Raw genomic sequence first — 13,821 nt, forward strand, 5'->3', positions numbered from 1 at the left:
TTAATAGATGCCACAGACCTTCTCGTCTTGACTCATTCTTCTTCCTCTTTCATCCTCTCTTTACAATTCCTTGGAGTCACTTTTCCAAAGCGTCTTACCACGTTGTAAGCTTACACACCCAAGGTACGTTCAAACTTGAGCACTACAGTACTGAGACAAGCTTGCTCCCCCTTCGCCGCCTCGATAAAAAGCACACTCAACACTGTCTTTCAACTTGTAACTAACGTTTGCTCTTAAAGATGGCCTCCGCTACCCGACAGTTCGCCCGCGCGGCCACTCGCGCCACTCGCAACGGCTTCGCCATTGCTCCTAGACAGGTCATCCGCCAGCAGGGTCGCCGATACTATTCTTCTGAGCCCGCGCAGAAGTCATCTTCCGCCTGGATGTGGTTGACCGGTGCCGCTGTCGCTGGTGGTGCTGGTTACTACTTCTACGCCAACGGCGCTTCTTCCGCTACCCCCAAGGTTTTCAACCCTACCAAGGACGACTATCAGAAGGTTTACAACGAGATTGCTGCTCGCCTGGAGGAGAAGGATGACTATGATGACGGCAGCTACGGCCCCGTTCTCGTACGTCTCGCTTGGCACGCCAGCGGTACCTACGACAAGGAGACTGGCACTGGTGGCAGCAATGGTGCCACCATGCGATTCGCCCCTGAGGCTGACCACGGCGCCAATGCTGGTCTGGCTGCTGCCCGCACCTTCCTCGAACCCGTGAAGGAGAAGTTCCCTTGGATCACCTACTCTGACCTCTGGATCCTTGCTGGTGTTTGCGCTATCCAGGAGATGCTGGGCCCTGCCATTCCTTACCGACCTGGTCGCTCTGATCGTGATGTCTCTGGTTGCACACCCGACGGACGTCTTCCCGACGCCTCAAAGCGCTCTGGACATCTCCGAGACATTTTCTACCGTATGGGCTTCAACGACCAGGAAATTGTCGCCCTCTCCGGCGCCCACGCTCTTGGCCGCTGCCACACTGACCGATCCGGCTACGAAGGTCCCTGGACTTTCTCCCCTACCGTCCTGACCAACGACTACTTCCGCCTACTTGTCGAAGAGAAGTGGCAGTGGAAGAAGTGGAACGGCCCTGCTCAGTACGAAGACAAGTCTACCAAGTCTCTGATGATGCTTCCTAGCGACATTGCCCTGATCGAGGACAAGAAGTTCAAGCCTTGGGTCGAGAAGTACGCCAAGGATAACGATGCCTTCTTCAAGGACTTTTCCGACGTCGTTCTCCGACTATTCGAGCTCGGTGTTCCTTTCGCCCAGGGCACTGAGAACCAGCGCTGGACCTTTAAGCCCACAAACCAGGAATAAGTGGTCGAAATACGACAGAGAGCTGCTTGAGATGCCTTTGAAGGAATTATGCGACGACTGAAATTGGTCATCATATCATCGATGAACTTGAAGAAGAGCGATATCCGGAGTTTTGGTTGTGATTATTTGGGTGCTGGTTAAGATCGCCAGCCTAGGTATAGACCATTTCATGAGTTTTGACAACATGAGCGTGTCAATAGACTAAGATGTCTACCGTCTTATACGGCAGAGACCAAAAGAAGAAGAAAATTTATAGTTTTTTTTTTTTTTTTTTTTAATTTTTTTTTTAATTTTTTTTAAATTTTGTGTCGGGTCCTGCTATAATGTGTAATATGTATTATGTGTCGTTTGAGTGAGATCGGCCTGGGCCGCAACTGTAGCCATGACACTTGATGACGGTGCCTTGTTCAAGGGTCTGATAAATTATTGGGTTTGTTCCTGCATCTGCCGCACCAGGCATTTGACTTTGTCCAGATTGTTTTCGAAGTAGCGTTGCTGATCATTATTTGATGATTGTACCAAAACTTTGAAACTAAACATATATGCGGTGTCAAGACATTGAGCTTCGTGGCTATACCATAAGGTATGTTTTGTGTGTTCTACTTCATATACTTAAAGTGAAGATGCAGATACTCAGAAATGCCAGTCTCGAGGGACGGAAAGACTAGATGACTGTCTAAAGCCTAATTATGAATATTTGCAATATATACACCACTCAGAGCAAGCTCTTGCACTGAAAATGACATGAAGAGTTGTAAAATCGAAAGATCAAGACATTTACTTATTGTGGCAAGTCTTATTATTTAATAGGAATAATCCTGACTTATTTGATTGGGGCAGCCTTTTGTTCTGTGCCCTTGATATCGAGATGAAGGAACATGAGTTAACCAGAACTGCCTTGTAAATGTGTCATATGAGAGCTGAATGCTTGACCTTGGAATGATAACGTTATCAGCCAAAGGCGTAGAAGAGGGGCTCGGCTTAACTGTTTTGATTATTCAGCGTTTGCTCGCAAATTGGACACTAGAAACCCAAGAGGGAAACGATTCCTGGATGTCACAGTTGAACAACAGAGCGATAATGCTTGCAATAACTTTAGTAAAGCTGAAAATTTATGCTCGCACGTCATCGTTCGCTTAGCTGAGCAAACTATGACCGTCTTGATGATAGAGAGCTAGGCACGAAGCAAGATCGCCATTGAGGTGTCAATGAATCAAAATGAAAGATGGTTAGTGTTGGTGATATAAATACCATGTTTTCCCACGCTCTACCTCCTTATATATAAAGACAGACAAACCCCTAGGATTGAGTCTATATTCCGTGATCATTCTCTGTTGATTTGGTGGATACTTAGAACCCAGTGGAATTGCATCAACACGGCGCATGATCCTGCAACCAGGTCAAGAGCCTTGAACAAATCCGACTTCAGCATAAATACTCACAACGTCGACAACCCTGTCAACCTAGACAGCACAGTTTTCCCCTCAAGGGCACGTAAAACCATGGGCAACACAAACATCGAGAACAAGGCAGCCTCCGGGGTTCCTTACTTCACCCCGGCCCAGGAGCCACCGGCCGGAACCCCGCTCAAGACCGATTCGGCCCCGACGCTGTTCAAGCCTCTCCGCACTCGTGGCGTTGAGCTGCAGAACCGCTTTGTCGTTTCTCCTATGTGTACTTACTCCGCCAAGGATGGCCATCTAACGGATTTTCATCTTGTTCACCTTGGCCAGTTCGCTCTTCAAGGTGCTGGCCTCGTCTTTGTTGAGGCCACCGCCGTTGAACCTCGTGGTCGGATCAGTCCTGAGGACTCTGGTCTTTGGGAGGATAGTCAAATTGTTCCTCTGAAGCGTATCACAGACTTCATCCATAGCCAAAATACCAAGGCTGCCATCCAACTCGCTCATGTAGGTTCATTATTTCAGGAGAAGCCTCAACATTCCCAAGCTAACGTATCCTCCAGGCTGGCAGAAAAGCGAGCACAGTTGCGCCTTGGATCGGCGGTACTGTAAACAAAGCACTTGCTACCAAAGAAGTCGGCGGCTGGCCAGATGATATTGTCGCCCCCAGTGCTATCCCGTTCGCTGAAGACTTTGGTACACCTCACGAGCTGACGACTGAGGAGATCAAGCATCTTGTGCAGAAATGGCAGGACTCTGCTATAAGAGCCGTCAAGGCTGGCTTTGATGTCATTGAGATTCACGCGGCTCACGGCTACCTCTTGCACCAGTTTCTCTCGCCTCTCTCCAACGTAAGTAGTATTGATACTCGCTGAGAATAGTTCATCAACTGACATGATTTCAGAAACGAACAGACCAGTACGGAGGTAGCTTTGAGAACCGTACTCGTCTCCTCTTGGAGATCATTGAAGCTATTCGGGCTGTTGTTCCTGAGGAGATGCCCGTCTGGGTGCGGATCTCTGCTACCGAGTGGATGGAATGGAATAACGAACCTTCCTGGGATCTCGAGAGCAGTATTCAGCTCGCAAAACAGCTTCCTGTCGCAGGAGTTGATGTTCTCGACATCAGCAGCGGAGGCAACCTGAAGGCGCAAAAGATCAAGGTCCATCAAACCGTCCAGACCGACCTGGCAGGCAAGATCCGCGATGCCGTCCGTGCTGATGGAAAAGAGCTTCTGATTGGAACTGTTGGTTATATTACAGATGGTCCTTTTGCTCGTTCACTCGTCCAGGAGAATGAGGATCCCAAGGCTGATCTTGTGCTTGCTGCAAGACAGTTCCTCAGAGAGCCCGACTTTGTTCTCAGTGCTGCTCATCAGCTGGACGTTGATGTCAAGTGGCCGATTCAGTATCACCGTGCACCACCTAAACCTCGAGGACCTCACAGCAAGTAGAAAAGGAGGAGACAGATATAATGATACACGGAGCACTGAGCACTGAGCACTGTCAAGCCATAGAAAGATAGCATTGAATCCAACATGATTACGACTTTGAAAGCTGGGGACCTCGTCGAACTTTTCTTGACTTGGAACTGAAATCCTATATCAGCGGTATCCACGCATTGGCTGATTATCACCGCCACCTCAGAAGCTGATAATTCTGTATTTAATAAAGTTGGGTAGGAGTATTATCCGGTATGTGACGGCGGAAGTATTATGGTGGGGCCGTAAACTGACCGTCCCGTGGGGCCGATGAGCTGAGTAAAGCGGGATCATGTTTCGCCTCATTCCTGTGACACGTCCTTGTTTCTCATGGGGATCACACATTGCCACTTGTCGATGTTTGACTCAACTACATACAGATAGGCTGACTAGCTGGACTTGGCATTGGTGGATTCATTTTACGGAGCATTTGGTGGGTTTAGAAGGTGAATGGCAGGGCATGAATGAGGTCCAGGAGTTCCTAAGAACTTAGAATGTTATGACCGTCGGGATTGGTCAGAGGACAAAAGAAGGGTTAGGCCAAAAAATATGGTTTAGAGGCTGGATTAATAATTCGTGGAAAAGAATATCGATCAATAAGCAGATAATGGAATGCCATTCCTCTAATTTTAACTACGGCACACCGTGAGCAACCCCTCTATCCATGTCACGTTCAACATTGGCAAGGCTGGGCTGTGTATGTATGTACCTAGGCTGTCACAGAGACGTGGCCTTTTGGCCTGAGACGAAGGTGTTGCCACATTGAACAGATGCTGATCTGTAATTGTTACTCCGAATGTCATCTCATTTAGCCAGGGATTCTGAGCCTTTCGGAGCATCAAATCCCGTATTTATCGCAGCTTAATTGGGCAATTATCTTTGCACTTCCCTAATCCGTCATTATCAGAGTTTCAACTTTCATGGGAATGTGGTGTAGGTGATACCGTGATAGTCCAACATAAACAGTAACAAACAATGGCAAGCCAGAGAAAAGGTACTTTCTCATAGTGAGATGTCTAGTCTGTTTCACGCACGATCCTTTAACTAATTATAAAGATCTGTATTACATTGAGCCAACATTCAATGCCTCAGCGCCTCAGCGCCGTCTCATTATGTGACGATCCATGATCCATAAGCAGTTCAGCGGCGGTTGTCCTGCCCCTGTGGACCCAGGGACCCTACGGGCTCTGGCGCTTCCTGTAGGGCAGCTTCGCCCAATGACAAGTAGCCCCGGACACTCACTATAGCCTAAAAGGGCTTAGAGCCCGGTAAGGAAGCCCACTAGCTTTCCGCCGCTTTGGAGGGGCCGTGCCTGTCTGCAGAGTGCTCCGGCGGTATGGGCTGTGGGCTTGGGCTTGATCAACGAGAGAAAGTCCAGTGCCACCAAACAAAAGGGACACTTGTTCAATTGAAAGTTGGACCCCCGGGCAATCCCTCATCCCTCCACCTTTGACCCGCGCAAGACTCAGCGGGAGTTGTCTCCGAGTGGGGTTGACTGCTGTTAGTTGGCTCCAACCTCTCTCGAACCATTGTACCCTCCCGTAGCTTTGTCTACAGTACGGTACATGCGGCTGTGGATGTGGGTGTAGATGTACGTTACCTGTCCTCAAGCTCCAACTACAAAACTCTCCTCCATCTTCCCTCCACTTCCCAACTCAAATCTTCCTCTTCCTCTTCCTCCTCCTCCTCCTTCCTTTATATTGCCTGTCCTGTCCTGTTCAGCGGAACCCTCTCTTTGTGTTTTATAGGATACCCCAACAAAAAGACAGCCCATCATGCACCACAAGAAGATCGCTTGCAGCTTCATGGCTGCTCTGGCTGCCTATGCCTCTGCTGCCGACTCAGATGTTCACCAGCTGACCAAGGACACCTTCGAGGAGTTCGTCAAGTCCAACGATCTCGTCCTTGCTGAGTGTAAGACCCCATTGAAGCCGCTCTTCCCCTCCATCCGTCGCTAACAGCTTCTTTCCATAGTCTTTGCTCCCTGGTGCGGTCACTGCAAGGCCCTCGCCCCCGAGTATGAGGAGGCCGCTACAACCCTCAAGGAGAAGAACATCAAGCTCGCCAAGATTGACTGCACTGAGGAGTCCGACCTCTGCAAAGACCAGGGCGTCGAGGGTTACCCCACCCTCAAGGTCTTCCGTGGCCTTGAGAATGTCACTCCCTACTCTGGCCAGCGCAAGGCTGCTGGGTAAGCCGACACCTGTCATGATCAGCTGAGATTTCGACTGACCGATTTTACAGTATCACCTCCTACATGATCAAGCAGTCCCTCCCCGCTGTCTCCATTCTCACAAAGGACACCCTCGAGGAGTTCAAGACCGCCGACAAGGTTGTCGTCGTCGCTTACCTGAACGCCGACGATAAGAGCTCCAACGAGACCTTCTCCAAGCTCGCCGAGGGTCTCCGTGATACCTACCTCTTCGGTGGCGTCAACGACGCTGCTGTTGCCGAGGCTGAGGGCGTTAAGGCCCCCGCCCTGGTTGTATACAAGTCTTTCGATGAGGGCAAGAACACCTTCACCGAGAAGTTCGAGGAGGATGCCATTGCCTCTTTCATTACCACCTCTGCCACCCCTCTCATCGGTGAGGTTGGGCCTGAGACCTACGCCGGCTACATGTCCGCTGGCATTCCCCTCGCATACATCTTCTCGGAGACTCCTGAGGAGCGCAAGGAGCTTGGCGATGCCCTCAAGCCCATCGCTGAGAAGTTCAAGGGCAAGATCAACTTCGCCACAATTGACGCCAAGGCCTTCGGCGCTCACGCTGGTAACCTGAACCTCAAGGCTGACAAGTTCCCCTCATTCGCCATCCAGGAGGTTGTCAAGAACCAGAAGTTCCCCTTCGACCAGGAGAAGGAGATCACACATGACAACATCGCCAAGTTCGTTGAGGACTTCGCCGCTGGCAAGATTGAGCCTAGCATCAAGTCTGAGCCCATTCCCGAGACCCAGGAGGGCCCCGTCACTGTTGTCGTTGCCAAGAGCTACAACGACATTGTCCTCGATGACACCAAGGATGTCCTGATTGAGTTCTACGCTCCTTGGTGCGGTCACTGCAAGGCTCTCGCCCCCAAGTACGAGGACCTTGCTTCTCAGTTCGCCGCTTCCGAGTTCAAGGACAAGGTTGTCATCGCCAAGGTTGACGCTACCCTCAACGATGTCCCCGACGAGATCCAGGGATTCCCCACCATCAAGCTCTACGCCGCTGGTGCTAAGGACGCTCCCGTCACCTACCAGGGCTCTCGCACCGTCGAGGACCTCGCCAACTTCATCAAGGAGAACGGCAAGTACAAGGCCGAGCTCCCCGTTAAGGAGGAGGGCACTGAGGAGGCCGCCCCCGCCGCTAGTGAGGAGAAGAAGGAGGAGAAGAAGGATGCCAAGGAGGAGGATGTCCATGATGAGCTGTAAAGAATTGATGTCAACAACAATAATACACAAAATGGGGTATATCTGATTTTTTTGGGCGCGGGTTCTTTTGGGTGCTCACATTTGATCGCACCTCTCTAGGTTTTAGTTTCTGTGGCAATGGGACCATTTCATGACTTGACTACTATATTGATATCTGTCTCAACTTCACCGTGACTTTAATGTTTCTCTTACACAGACCGCATGATATCTTATGGATTGGGCTTGCAGTTATGCTCGTAACATAGCACATGATCGTACAAATCTCCACAATCGCCCTGCATGACAATCTCAAACCCAAACACTAATAGGAAATGCAATGGGAGCCATCCTCATTTCAACGCGTCTACCAGAGAGCTAACGGAGCTCATTCTGCCCCCTAGCTCCGACTATTTTATACAATTATGTCTTTATCCCGTCTTTTCCGTCTATTTCTTGCCCTGTGTCCTGGTCTCCAGAGCCTGGACGTGGTTGCTCAGACGGGTGACGGAGGCTTGTAGAGTCTGGTCGAAAAATGTTAGCACCTGGTCAAGCGATTGGAATTGGAGGAAAGTTAGATGAGGCTCTCTCTTATCAATTGCCTCATCTCATTCGTTACGCACATAAATATCCTCGGTCAACAGGTCGTTGGCGATCTTGTACTCCTTGAGGAGATAGCTGTAGGCGGCGCTGCCGGCGAGGAAGCTACCGAGAAGGAAGCCGAAAAGACTGACAACAAAGTCAACAACGTTATTCCCGTCAAAAAGCTGTTTCTGTCATCACTAACCCTCCACGGAAAGCTCCCAGAGGTTTCCTGGCAGGAAGAGGCGAATCGGCCATCCGTCGGGCAGAGGTGCTGAAGGATCGGGTAGCCAGCGCGCGGCTGCTGGAGGACAGGACTCTTGAGGCGAAAGACATTGCTGCGATTTCGGTGGTGGACGTCGGATTGTGCGGTGTTTATCTCGTGAGAGCAATAGGTATCGATGGCGATGGACGTCAGAGGTACAGTTACGGCAGAGCTACTATCGGAGCCGGGTGCTCGGAATATTCTGAGCTCGGCGGGAATTGGAGTGTGCTGTTCGAGCTTTCTGGCTCGTGATTGGCTATGTCACGACACCAGCGGTTTGGTGTGGATTTTCTATGGAGGTCCTCGACACTCTCCTTTCGTCATCATCATCTTCTTCTTCTCCTGAATTATAAACAACAATGAACAATTTCGGGGTCATCGAGCTTGCCAGCGCAAAGACAACCTCGGCGCCAGGCTGGGCTTATGTCCCCGACAATACAATCAGTCGCCCGACAGCGCCTACCAACAGGAAGCGCGCCAGGAATGTTCCTGGTCTTACATATAGCGATTTGACGGCTCGACAAGATAATAAAATTCGAAAAGAAGCCGAGGCTTTAGATAAAGATGGTGGAAAGGATAACACAATACCGTTGCCAGTCAAGAGCGGAAGAAGTATGTGCGAGATCTCAGCATTACGTGAAAGACGGGAGATTGATTTCTGGCAGCGCAAGGAAAACATACACCTAATGTTCGTAAGATTTTACAATCGCAGAAGACATTTGGGAACCACTTAGACGATTTCCTCGCGATGCAGGCACTCGCAGAGGCCAACCCTACGAATTCTCGGTCCACTGCCTCTGGCGCAAACAACAAACGTCCATCGAATAGTCGAAGAGATACTCCCTCGTCCTCCAAACCACCGCAAGAAGAAAACATGGCGATGGCCGACGCCGATGCTCCGACTGTTCTTCCTGAATCATCGAGGCCTTCACCACCGAGCCACCCTGGCGACATCGATCCTTTACTTATGTCGCGTGTTCCTGACATGCCATCTGATGAGGAGCTGCGCAGGCTCCTTTCCCACCCTCCCTTCAACTATGGCGAAGTGACGGGCCATCGAGACAACAAGTATCCCGTTAGATCGTTCTGTGAGGTCTGCGGGTATTGGGGACGTGTGAGGTGTATGAAGTGCGGAACAAGAGTCTGCGCCCTGGATTGTTTGGAGGCGCATAAGGAAGAGTGTGTCACACGCTATGGACTTTGAATACTGTCTGTTTCGTTCTTGTTTGCGGATGCGGTTTTGGCACGATTTATGACATGGAAACGGGATGACATGGCGTTACGGATTGCTGGGTTGGAAAATAGCTTGATACCCCTGATTTACCTAGGACAAGACGATTATTGTGAGTGGGTCGAAACCTGCGATGTTGGAATTGGACTGAGTCCTTCTGCATTGGTCATCATGAGTTTCATTGCGTGGTATATATTGTTCGGTCTGACTCTACTGCCCAAGTGTCGCGGCTGTGAGCTGAAGAGGACGAAGAGACTGGTTTTCGGGTTTCGGCATGTGACTATTGTTTAAGAGGAACCAAATTTATTGGGGCATGCCAAAATACAGTAAATAACTATTTTGAACTTAGATAGGATAACTGATACATCAATGGCATCTCTATTTGATATTGAGGCAAGTTTCTAAGGCTACATCTCTTGATACTAAAGTGCCCAACCAAACGGTACTATTCCCGTGCCCCTGCCAAATTCGCAGTGACTCAATTCTAACCCCACCTTCGTGTTTAATGCCCCTTGTGCCCCGCCATCGACAAGACAAGACCACTTTCAAGTACCCAACTTCCTCCCACCAAATCTTCAACATCCGCGCGAGAGTTCTCAACATGTCGTCCGATCAAGCTGATGCTGCCAAGGCGGTCGAGGGCGCGTCTGAGAAGAGCTTGCCTTCTCGTCCTGCTAAGCAGCCCAAGGAGAAGCAACCCAAGGATAAGTCTGTCAAGGGTGGAAAGTCTGCTGGCCTCGAAGTTGGTGTCCCTTTCTTGACTGCGGTGTACATGACGATACATTGCAGGGCATCATGACACTGTTTTGGAATCTGCTAACTGTGTATGATAGCTCCCTGAGACTCCCGAGTTCATCCAGCACCGACTCGATCTCTTCGACAAGATCAAGGCCCGACAGGACGCCGAAATCGCTGGTGGGTGATCCAAATCCTCCCCACGCTTCTGTCCCTCGACTCGAATCGACTGACAAGGATCATAGCCAAACCCCGCGAGGAAATCACCATCTCACTTCCCAATGGCAAAGAGGAGAAGGGAACTTCTTGGGAGACCACCCCTGGCGCTATCGCCAAGGGCATCTCCAAGTCTCTTTTCGAGCGCACTGTCATCTCCAGAGTTGATGGTGAGTTGTGGGATCTGACCCGACCGCTCGAGAAGAGCTGCAAGCTCGAGCTCCTTGACTTTGAACACACCGAAGGCAAGAAGGTCTTCTGGCACTCTTCTGCCCATATTCTTGGAGAGGCCGCCGAGAAACGCTTTGGTTGTTATCTGTGCAACGGTCCCCCTACTGAGGACCCTCCTGGATTCTACTACGATATGGCCAACATGGGAGAGTACGTAGAAGGCTTCGACTAATTTTCTGGAGACTTTACTGACATAGCCCTAGGCAAGTCGTCACTGATGAGGATAAGAAGGCCCTTGAGCAGCTCTCCAACAACATCGTCAAACAGAAGCAGCCTTTCGAGCGTCTGGAAATGACCAAGGACGAACTCCTCGAGATGTTCAAGTACAGCAAGTACAAGGAGTATTTCATTCAACAGCGTGTTCCCGATGGCACCAAGAGTACTGTGTACCGATGCGGTCCCCTGATCGATCTGTGCCGAGGACCTCACGTCCCCACCACTGGCAACATCAAGGCCTTTTCCGTTCTCAGGGTATGTTGATATGATATATACGATTCCTAATCTTGACGCGACGGGCTTGAGCTGATATTCAACAGAATTCCGCTGCCTACTGGCTTGGTGACAGCAACAACGAGTCTGTCCAGCGTATTGCTGGTATCTCATTCCCCGACAAGAAGGCTCTTGAAGAGTATAAGCACTTCCTGGCCGAGGCTGCCAAGCGCAATCACCGAAAGATCGGCACAGATCAAAAGCTCTTCTTCTTCGACGAGGCGTCTCCTGGATCTGCTTTCTTCCTACCACACGGTGTGCGCATCTACAATGCCTTGATGGAGCTCATCAAAGGCGAGTACCAAAAACGTGAATTCGACGAAGTTATGTCTCCAAACATGTACAAGGCGGATTTGTGGAAGACATCAGGTCACTGGGGCCACTACGAGGAGAACATGTTCACCTTTGAGGTTGAGAAGGAGAAGTTTGGTTTGAAGCCCATGAACTGCCCTGGACACTGTAAGATCTTTGCCCACTCCGATGTCACTTATAAGGACCTCCCCTGGAGGATGGCCGATTTTGGTGTTTTGCACCGAAACGAGTTCTCCGGTGCTCTTTCTGGTCTTACTCGAGTCCGTCGTTTCCAACAGGACGATGCTCACATCTTCTGTACCGTGGATCAGGTATGATGACTTCTACTAACTGCCCCATGCTTCTACTGACGTACTCTAGATCCGAGAGGAAATTGAATCTGCTTTCGACTTTTTGAGCAGTGTCTACGGTATCTTCGGTTTCACATTCAAGCTTAAGCTGTCCACCCGACCCGAGAAGTACGTTGGTGACATCGCTACCTGGGATTCCGCCGAGAAGAAGCTTGAAGAGGCTCTCAACTCATTCTCCGAAAAAACGGGTGCTAAGTGGGAGTTTAACCCCGGCGATGGTGCTTTCTACGGACCCAAGATCGATATTGCTCTGTTCGATGCCCTGAAGCGTGAGCACCAATGCGGTACTATGCAGCTCGACTTCAACCTGCCTCGACGATTCAAGCTTCGATATGTCGCTAACAAGGGCGAGACCGGAGTCAGTGATGGTAGCAACCCCGAGGAAGATCTCCCTGCCGGATACGCACGACCTGTCATGATTCACCGAGCCGTTCTAGGCAGCTTCGAGCGAATGTTTGGTATTCTGACCGAACACTTTGGCGGCAAATGGCCATTCTGGCTCAGCCCCCGACAGGTCTTGGTTGTACCTGTCATGCCTGCTGCCAACGACTACGCCAAGGAGGTCCAGCAGATCTTCCGCGCAAAGGGACTCTACAGTGATGTGGACCTGAGCAGCAACACTTTCCAGAAGAAGATCCGCACCGGTCAGCTGGAGCAGTACAACTTTATCTTTGGTGAGTTTGGAATGAAAGCTGCCTTGTTTAAGGCCAATGGCTAACCAGATTGTATAGTTGTCGGTGCCGAGGAGGCCAGCTCACGCACCCTCAACATCCGTAACCGAGACGACCAGGCCACCCAGGCGAAGGGTGAGCTGGTTCCTATTGACGAAGCTCTTGAGAAGATGGTTCAGCTCAAGTCTTCGCGAGGACTTGTGAACAAGCTGTAGAGGGATGTGATAGGTTTGCTATGACACTGAAAGGGACGGCGCGTACAGAGGGTGAGATTAAAAGCAGAGGGTATATGAATTCACAGTCAACGAAATGAGACACGTTAGATGATGACAGGCACGGGAACCCGCATGGAGAGGTAGAGTCAAGAACAGAAACAGATATCAAAGTAGCGGTCAATGGAGAAAAGAACGCTTCTTGAACAAGCTGGCTGGTGGTTGATTGGTGTCAGATCCCACGGGATGAACTCATAGCCGCAAGCTATAGGTGGAAGTTTGATGTGACAAGCAACATGCATCCTGATGTTTTGGGGTGCCTAGTCAATGAGATTGGGGGAGAATTGGGTAATGTGAGATAGGCTATCGAGCTCGATCGCTGCCTAGCGAATATCACAAGCCGCAAGAGACTTGACATCCATCAGGCTGTACAAGTGTAAGTCTAAGATCCACAATAGAAGCCTTTTTAGCTTCATGTCGAGAAGAGGAGACAGGGATAATATGAGAAGTGACGAACAGTCAAAGGTCGGGCGAAGGAGAGCCGGACAAGCCGTGTTTTCCTCGAGTCGAAGGGATTGTTGGCCTTGTTGTGTAACATGACGATGGCTGATTGAAAGTTTAAGAAAATCGATACTCCCGATTTCAAGCCACGTCCCGGGTGTAAGGCTGGTTAATCATGGCTTGAGTTGGGATGAGAAGAGCTGCCGAAAGTTGCTTTTTCTCAGAGTGACCAATAGGGGCAGTTGGATAGGATATTCAAGCTTCTTGGTATGCTGACCTACTACATTACGAGACCGAGAGTTGATGAACGAACATGTCATTTGAGGCGTAAAAGATTACGCCTTGAAGTACCTGTAATTAGGTATATCACGGTGACTTGCAGCATAAGTATACTTCAGTATGGGTGTCATTGCCGACTCCAGACCACAAGAACCCAAGCCACTGA

At 50.1% G+C, this 13,821-nt stretch overlaps 5 protein-coding genes across 5 annotated transcripts; 4 read left to right on the forward strand and 1 right to left on the reverse strand.

Moving 5' to 3' along the window:
• The first annotated feature begins 1 nt into the window (after position 1).
• FOBCDRAFT_6539 (heme peroxidase) lies at positions 2 to 1,577 on the forward strand. Its single transcript, XM_031182723.3, has 2 exons — positions 2 to 123; positions 240 to 1,577. The coding sequence occupies exon 2, from the start codon at positions 240 to 242 to the stop codon at positions 1,314 to 1,316; it is 1,077 nt and encodes a 358-aa protein (XP_031043491.2). The 5' UTR covers positions 2 to 123; the 3' UTR covers positions 1,317 to 1,577.
• Positions 1,578 to 2,810: 1,233 nt separating this feature from the next.
• On the forward strand, positions 2,811 to 4,273 carry FOBCDRAFT_6542 (uncharacterized protein). Its single transcript, XM_031182724.3, has 3 exons — positions 2,811 to 3,223; positions 3,280 to 3,567; positions 3,621 to 4,273. The coding sequence occupies exons 1-3, from the start codon at positions 2,819 to 2,821 to the stop codon at positions 4,167 to 4,169; spliced, it is 1,242 nt and encodes a 413-aa protein (XP_031043492.2). The 5' UTR covers positions 2,811 to 2,818; the 3' UTR covers positions 4,170 to 4,273.
• A 1,583-nt stretch (positions 4,274 to 5,856) lies between these two features.
• FOBCDRAFT_6553 (thioredoxin-like domain-containing protein) lies at positions 5,857 to 7,753 on the forward strand. The gene is made up of 3 exons (XM_031182726.3): positions 5,857 to 6,110; positions 6,171 to 6,387; positions 6,441 to 7,753. The coding sequence occupies exons 1-3, from the start codon at positions 5,972 to 5,974 to the stop codon at positions 7,603 to 7,605; spliced, it is 1,521 nt and encodes a 506-aa protein (XP_031043494.2). The 5' UTR covers positions 5,857 to 5,971; the 3' UTR covers positions 7,606 to 7,753.
• FOBCDRAFT_212469 (uncharacterized protein) lies at positions 7,706 to 8,627 on the reverse strand. The gene is made up of 3 exons (XM_031182727.3): positions 8,369 to 8,627; positions 8,205 to 8,310; positions 7,706 to 8,105 (listed from the first exon to the last, which is right to left on the reverse strand). Exons 1-3 carry the CDS (start codon positions 8,497 to 8,499, stop codon positions 8,031 to 8,033), a joined length of 312 nt encoding a protein of 103 aa, XP_031043495.1. The 5' UTR covers positions 8,500 to 8,627; the 3' UTR covers positions 7,706 to 8,030.
• Positions 8,628 to 10,201: 1,574 nt separating this feature from the next.
• Positions 10,202 to 13,095, forward strand: FOBCDRAFT_6565 (uncharacterized protein). Its single transcript, XM_031182729.3, has 7 exons — positions 10,202 to 10,401; positions 10,493 to 10,574; positions 10,640 to 10,991; positions 11,045 to 11,312; positions 11,378 to 11,953; positions 12,003 to 12,666; positions 12,724 to 13,095. The coding sequence occupies exons 1-7, from the start codon at positions 10,261 to 10,263 to the stop codon at positions 12,876 to 12,878; spliced, it is 2,238 nt and encodes a 745-aa protein (XP_031043497.3). The 5' UTR covers positions 10,202 to 10,260; the 3' UTR covers positions 12,879 to 13,095.
• The last annotated feature ends 726 nt before the right edge of the window (positions 13,096 to 13,821 follow it).

Source organism: Fusarium oxysporum, chromosome I (assembly GCF_013085055.1).
Source record: "Fusarium oxysporum Fo47 chromosome I, complete sequence".
NCBI lineage: Eukaryota > Fungi > Ascomycota > Sordariomycetes > Hypocreales > Nectriaceae > Fusarium > Fusarium oxysporum.

Excerpts from the sequence above, each read along its gene's own strand:
- FOBCDRAFT_6565 (XM_031182729.3), top strand. The coding sequence starts at position 10,261 with ATGTCGTCCGATCAAGCTGATGCTGCCAAGGCGGTCGAGGGCGCGTCT. Across the intron at positions 11,313-11,377 it reads AGGCCTTTTCCGTTCTCAGG|AATTCCGCTGCCTACTGGCT; the intron begins GTATGTTGATAT and ends GATATTCAACAG. Across the intron at positions 12,667-12,723 it reads GCAGTACAACTTTATCTTTG|TTGTCGGTGCCGAGGAGGCC; the intron begins GTGAGTTTGGAA and ends CAGATTGTATAG.
- FOBCDRAFT_6553 (XM_031182726.3), top strand. The coding sequence starts at position 5,972 with ATGCACCACAAGAAGATCGCTTGCAGCTTCATGGCTGCTCTGGCTGCC. Across the intron at positions 6,111-6,170 it reads CGATCTCGTCCTTGCTGAGT|TCTTTGCTCCCTGGTGCGGT; the intron begins GTAAGACCCCAT and ends TTCTTTCCATAG. Across the intron at positions 6,388-6,440 it reads GGCCAGCGCAAGGCTGCTGG|TATCACCTCCTACATGATCA; the intron begins GTAAGCCGACAC and ends CCGATTTTACAG.
- FOBCDRAFT_212469 (XM_031182727.3), bottom strand. The coding sequence starts at position 8,499 with ATGTCTTTCGCCTCAAGAGTCCTGTCCTCCAGCAGCCGCGCGCTGGCT. Across the intron at positions 8,311-8,368 it reads CTGGGAGCTTTCCGTGGAGG|TCTTTTCGGCTTCCTTCTCG; the intron begins GTTAGTGATGAC and ends CTTTGTTGTCAG. Across the intron at positions 8,106-8,204 it reads TGTTGACCGAGGATATTTAT|ACTCTACAAGCCTCCGTCAC; the intron begins GTGCGTAACGAA and ends TTTTTCGACCAG.
- FOBCDRAFT_6539 (XM_031182723.3), top strand. The coding sequence starts at position 240 with ATGGCCTCCGCTACCCGACAGTTCGCCCGCGCGGCCACTCGCGCCACT.
- FOBCDRAFT_6542 (XM_031182724.3), top strand. The coding sequence starts at position 2,819 with ATGGGCAACACAAACATCGAGAACAAGGCAGCCTCCGGGGTTCCTTAC. Across the intron at positions 3,224-3,279 it reads CTGCCATCCAACTCGCTCAT|GCTGGCAGAAAAGCGAGCAC; the intron begins GTAGGTTCATTA and ends CGTATCCTCCAG. Across the intron at positions 3,568-3,620 it reads TTCTCTCGCCTCTCTCCAAC|AAACGAACAGACCAGTACGG; the intron begins GTAAGTAGTATT and ends ACATGATTTCAG.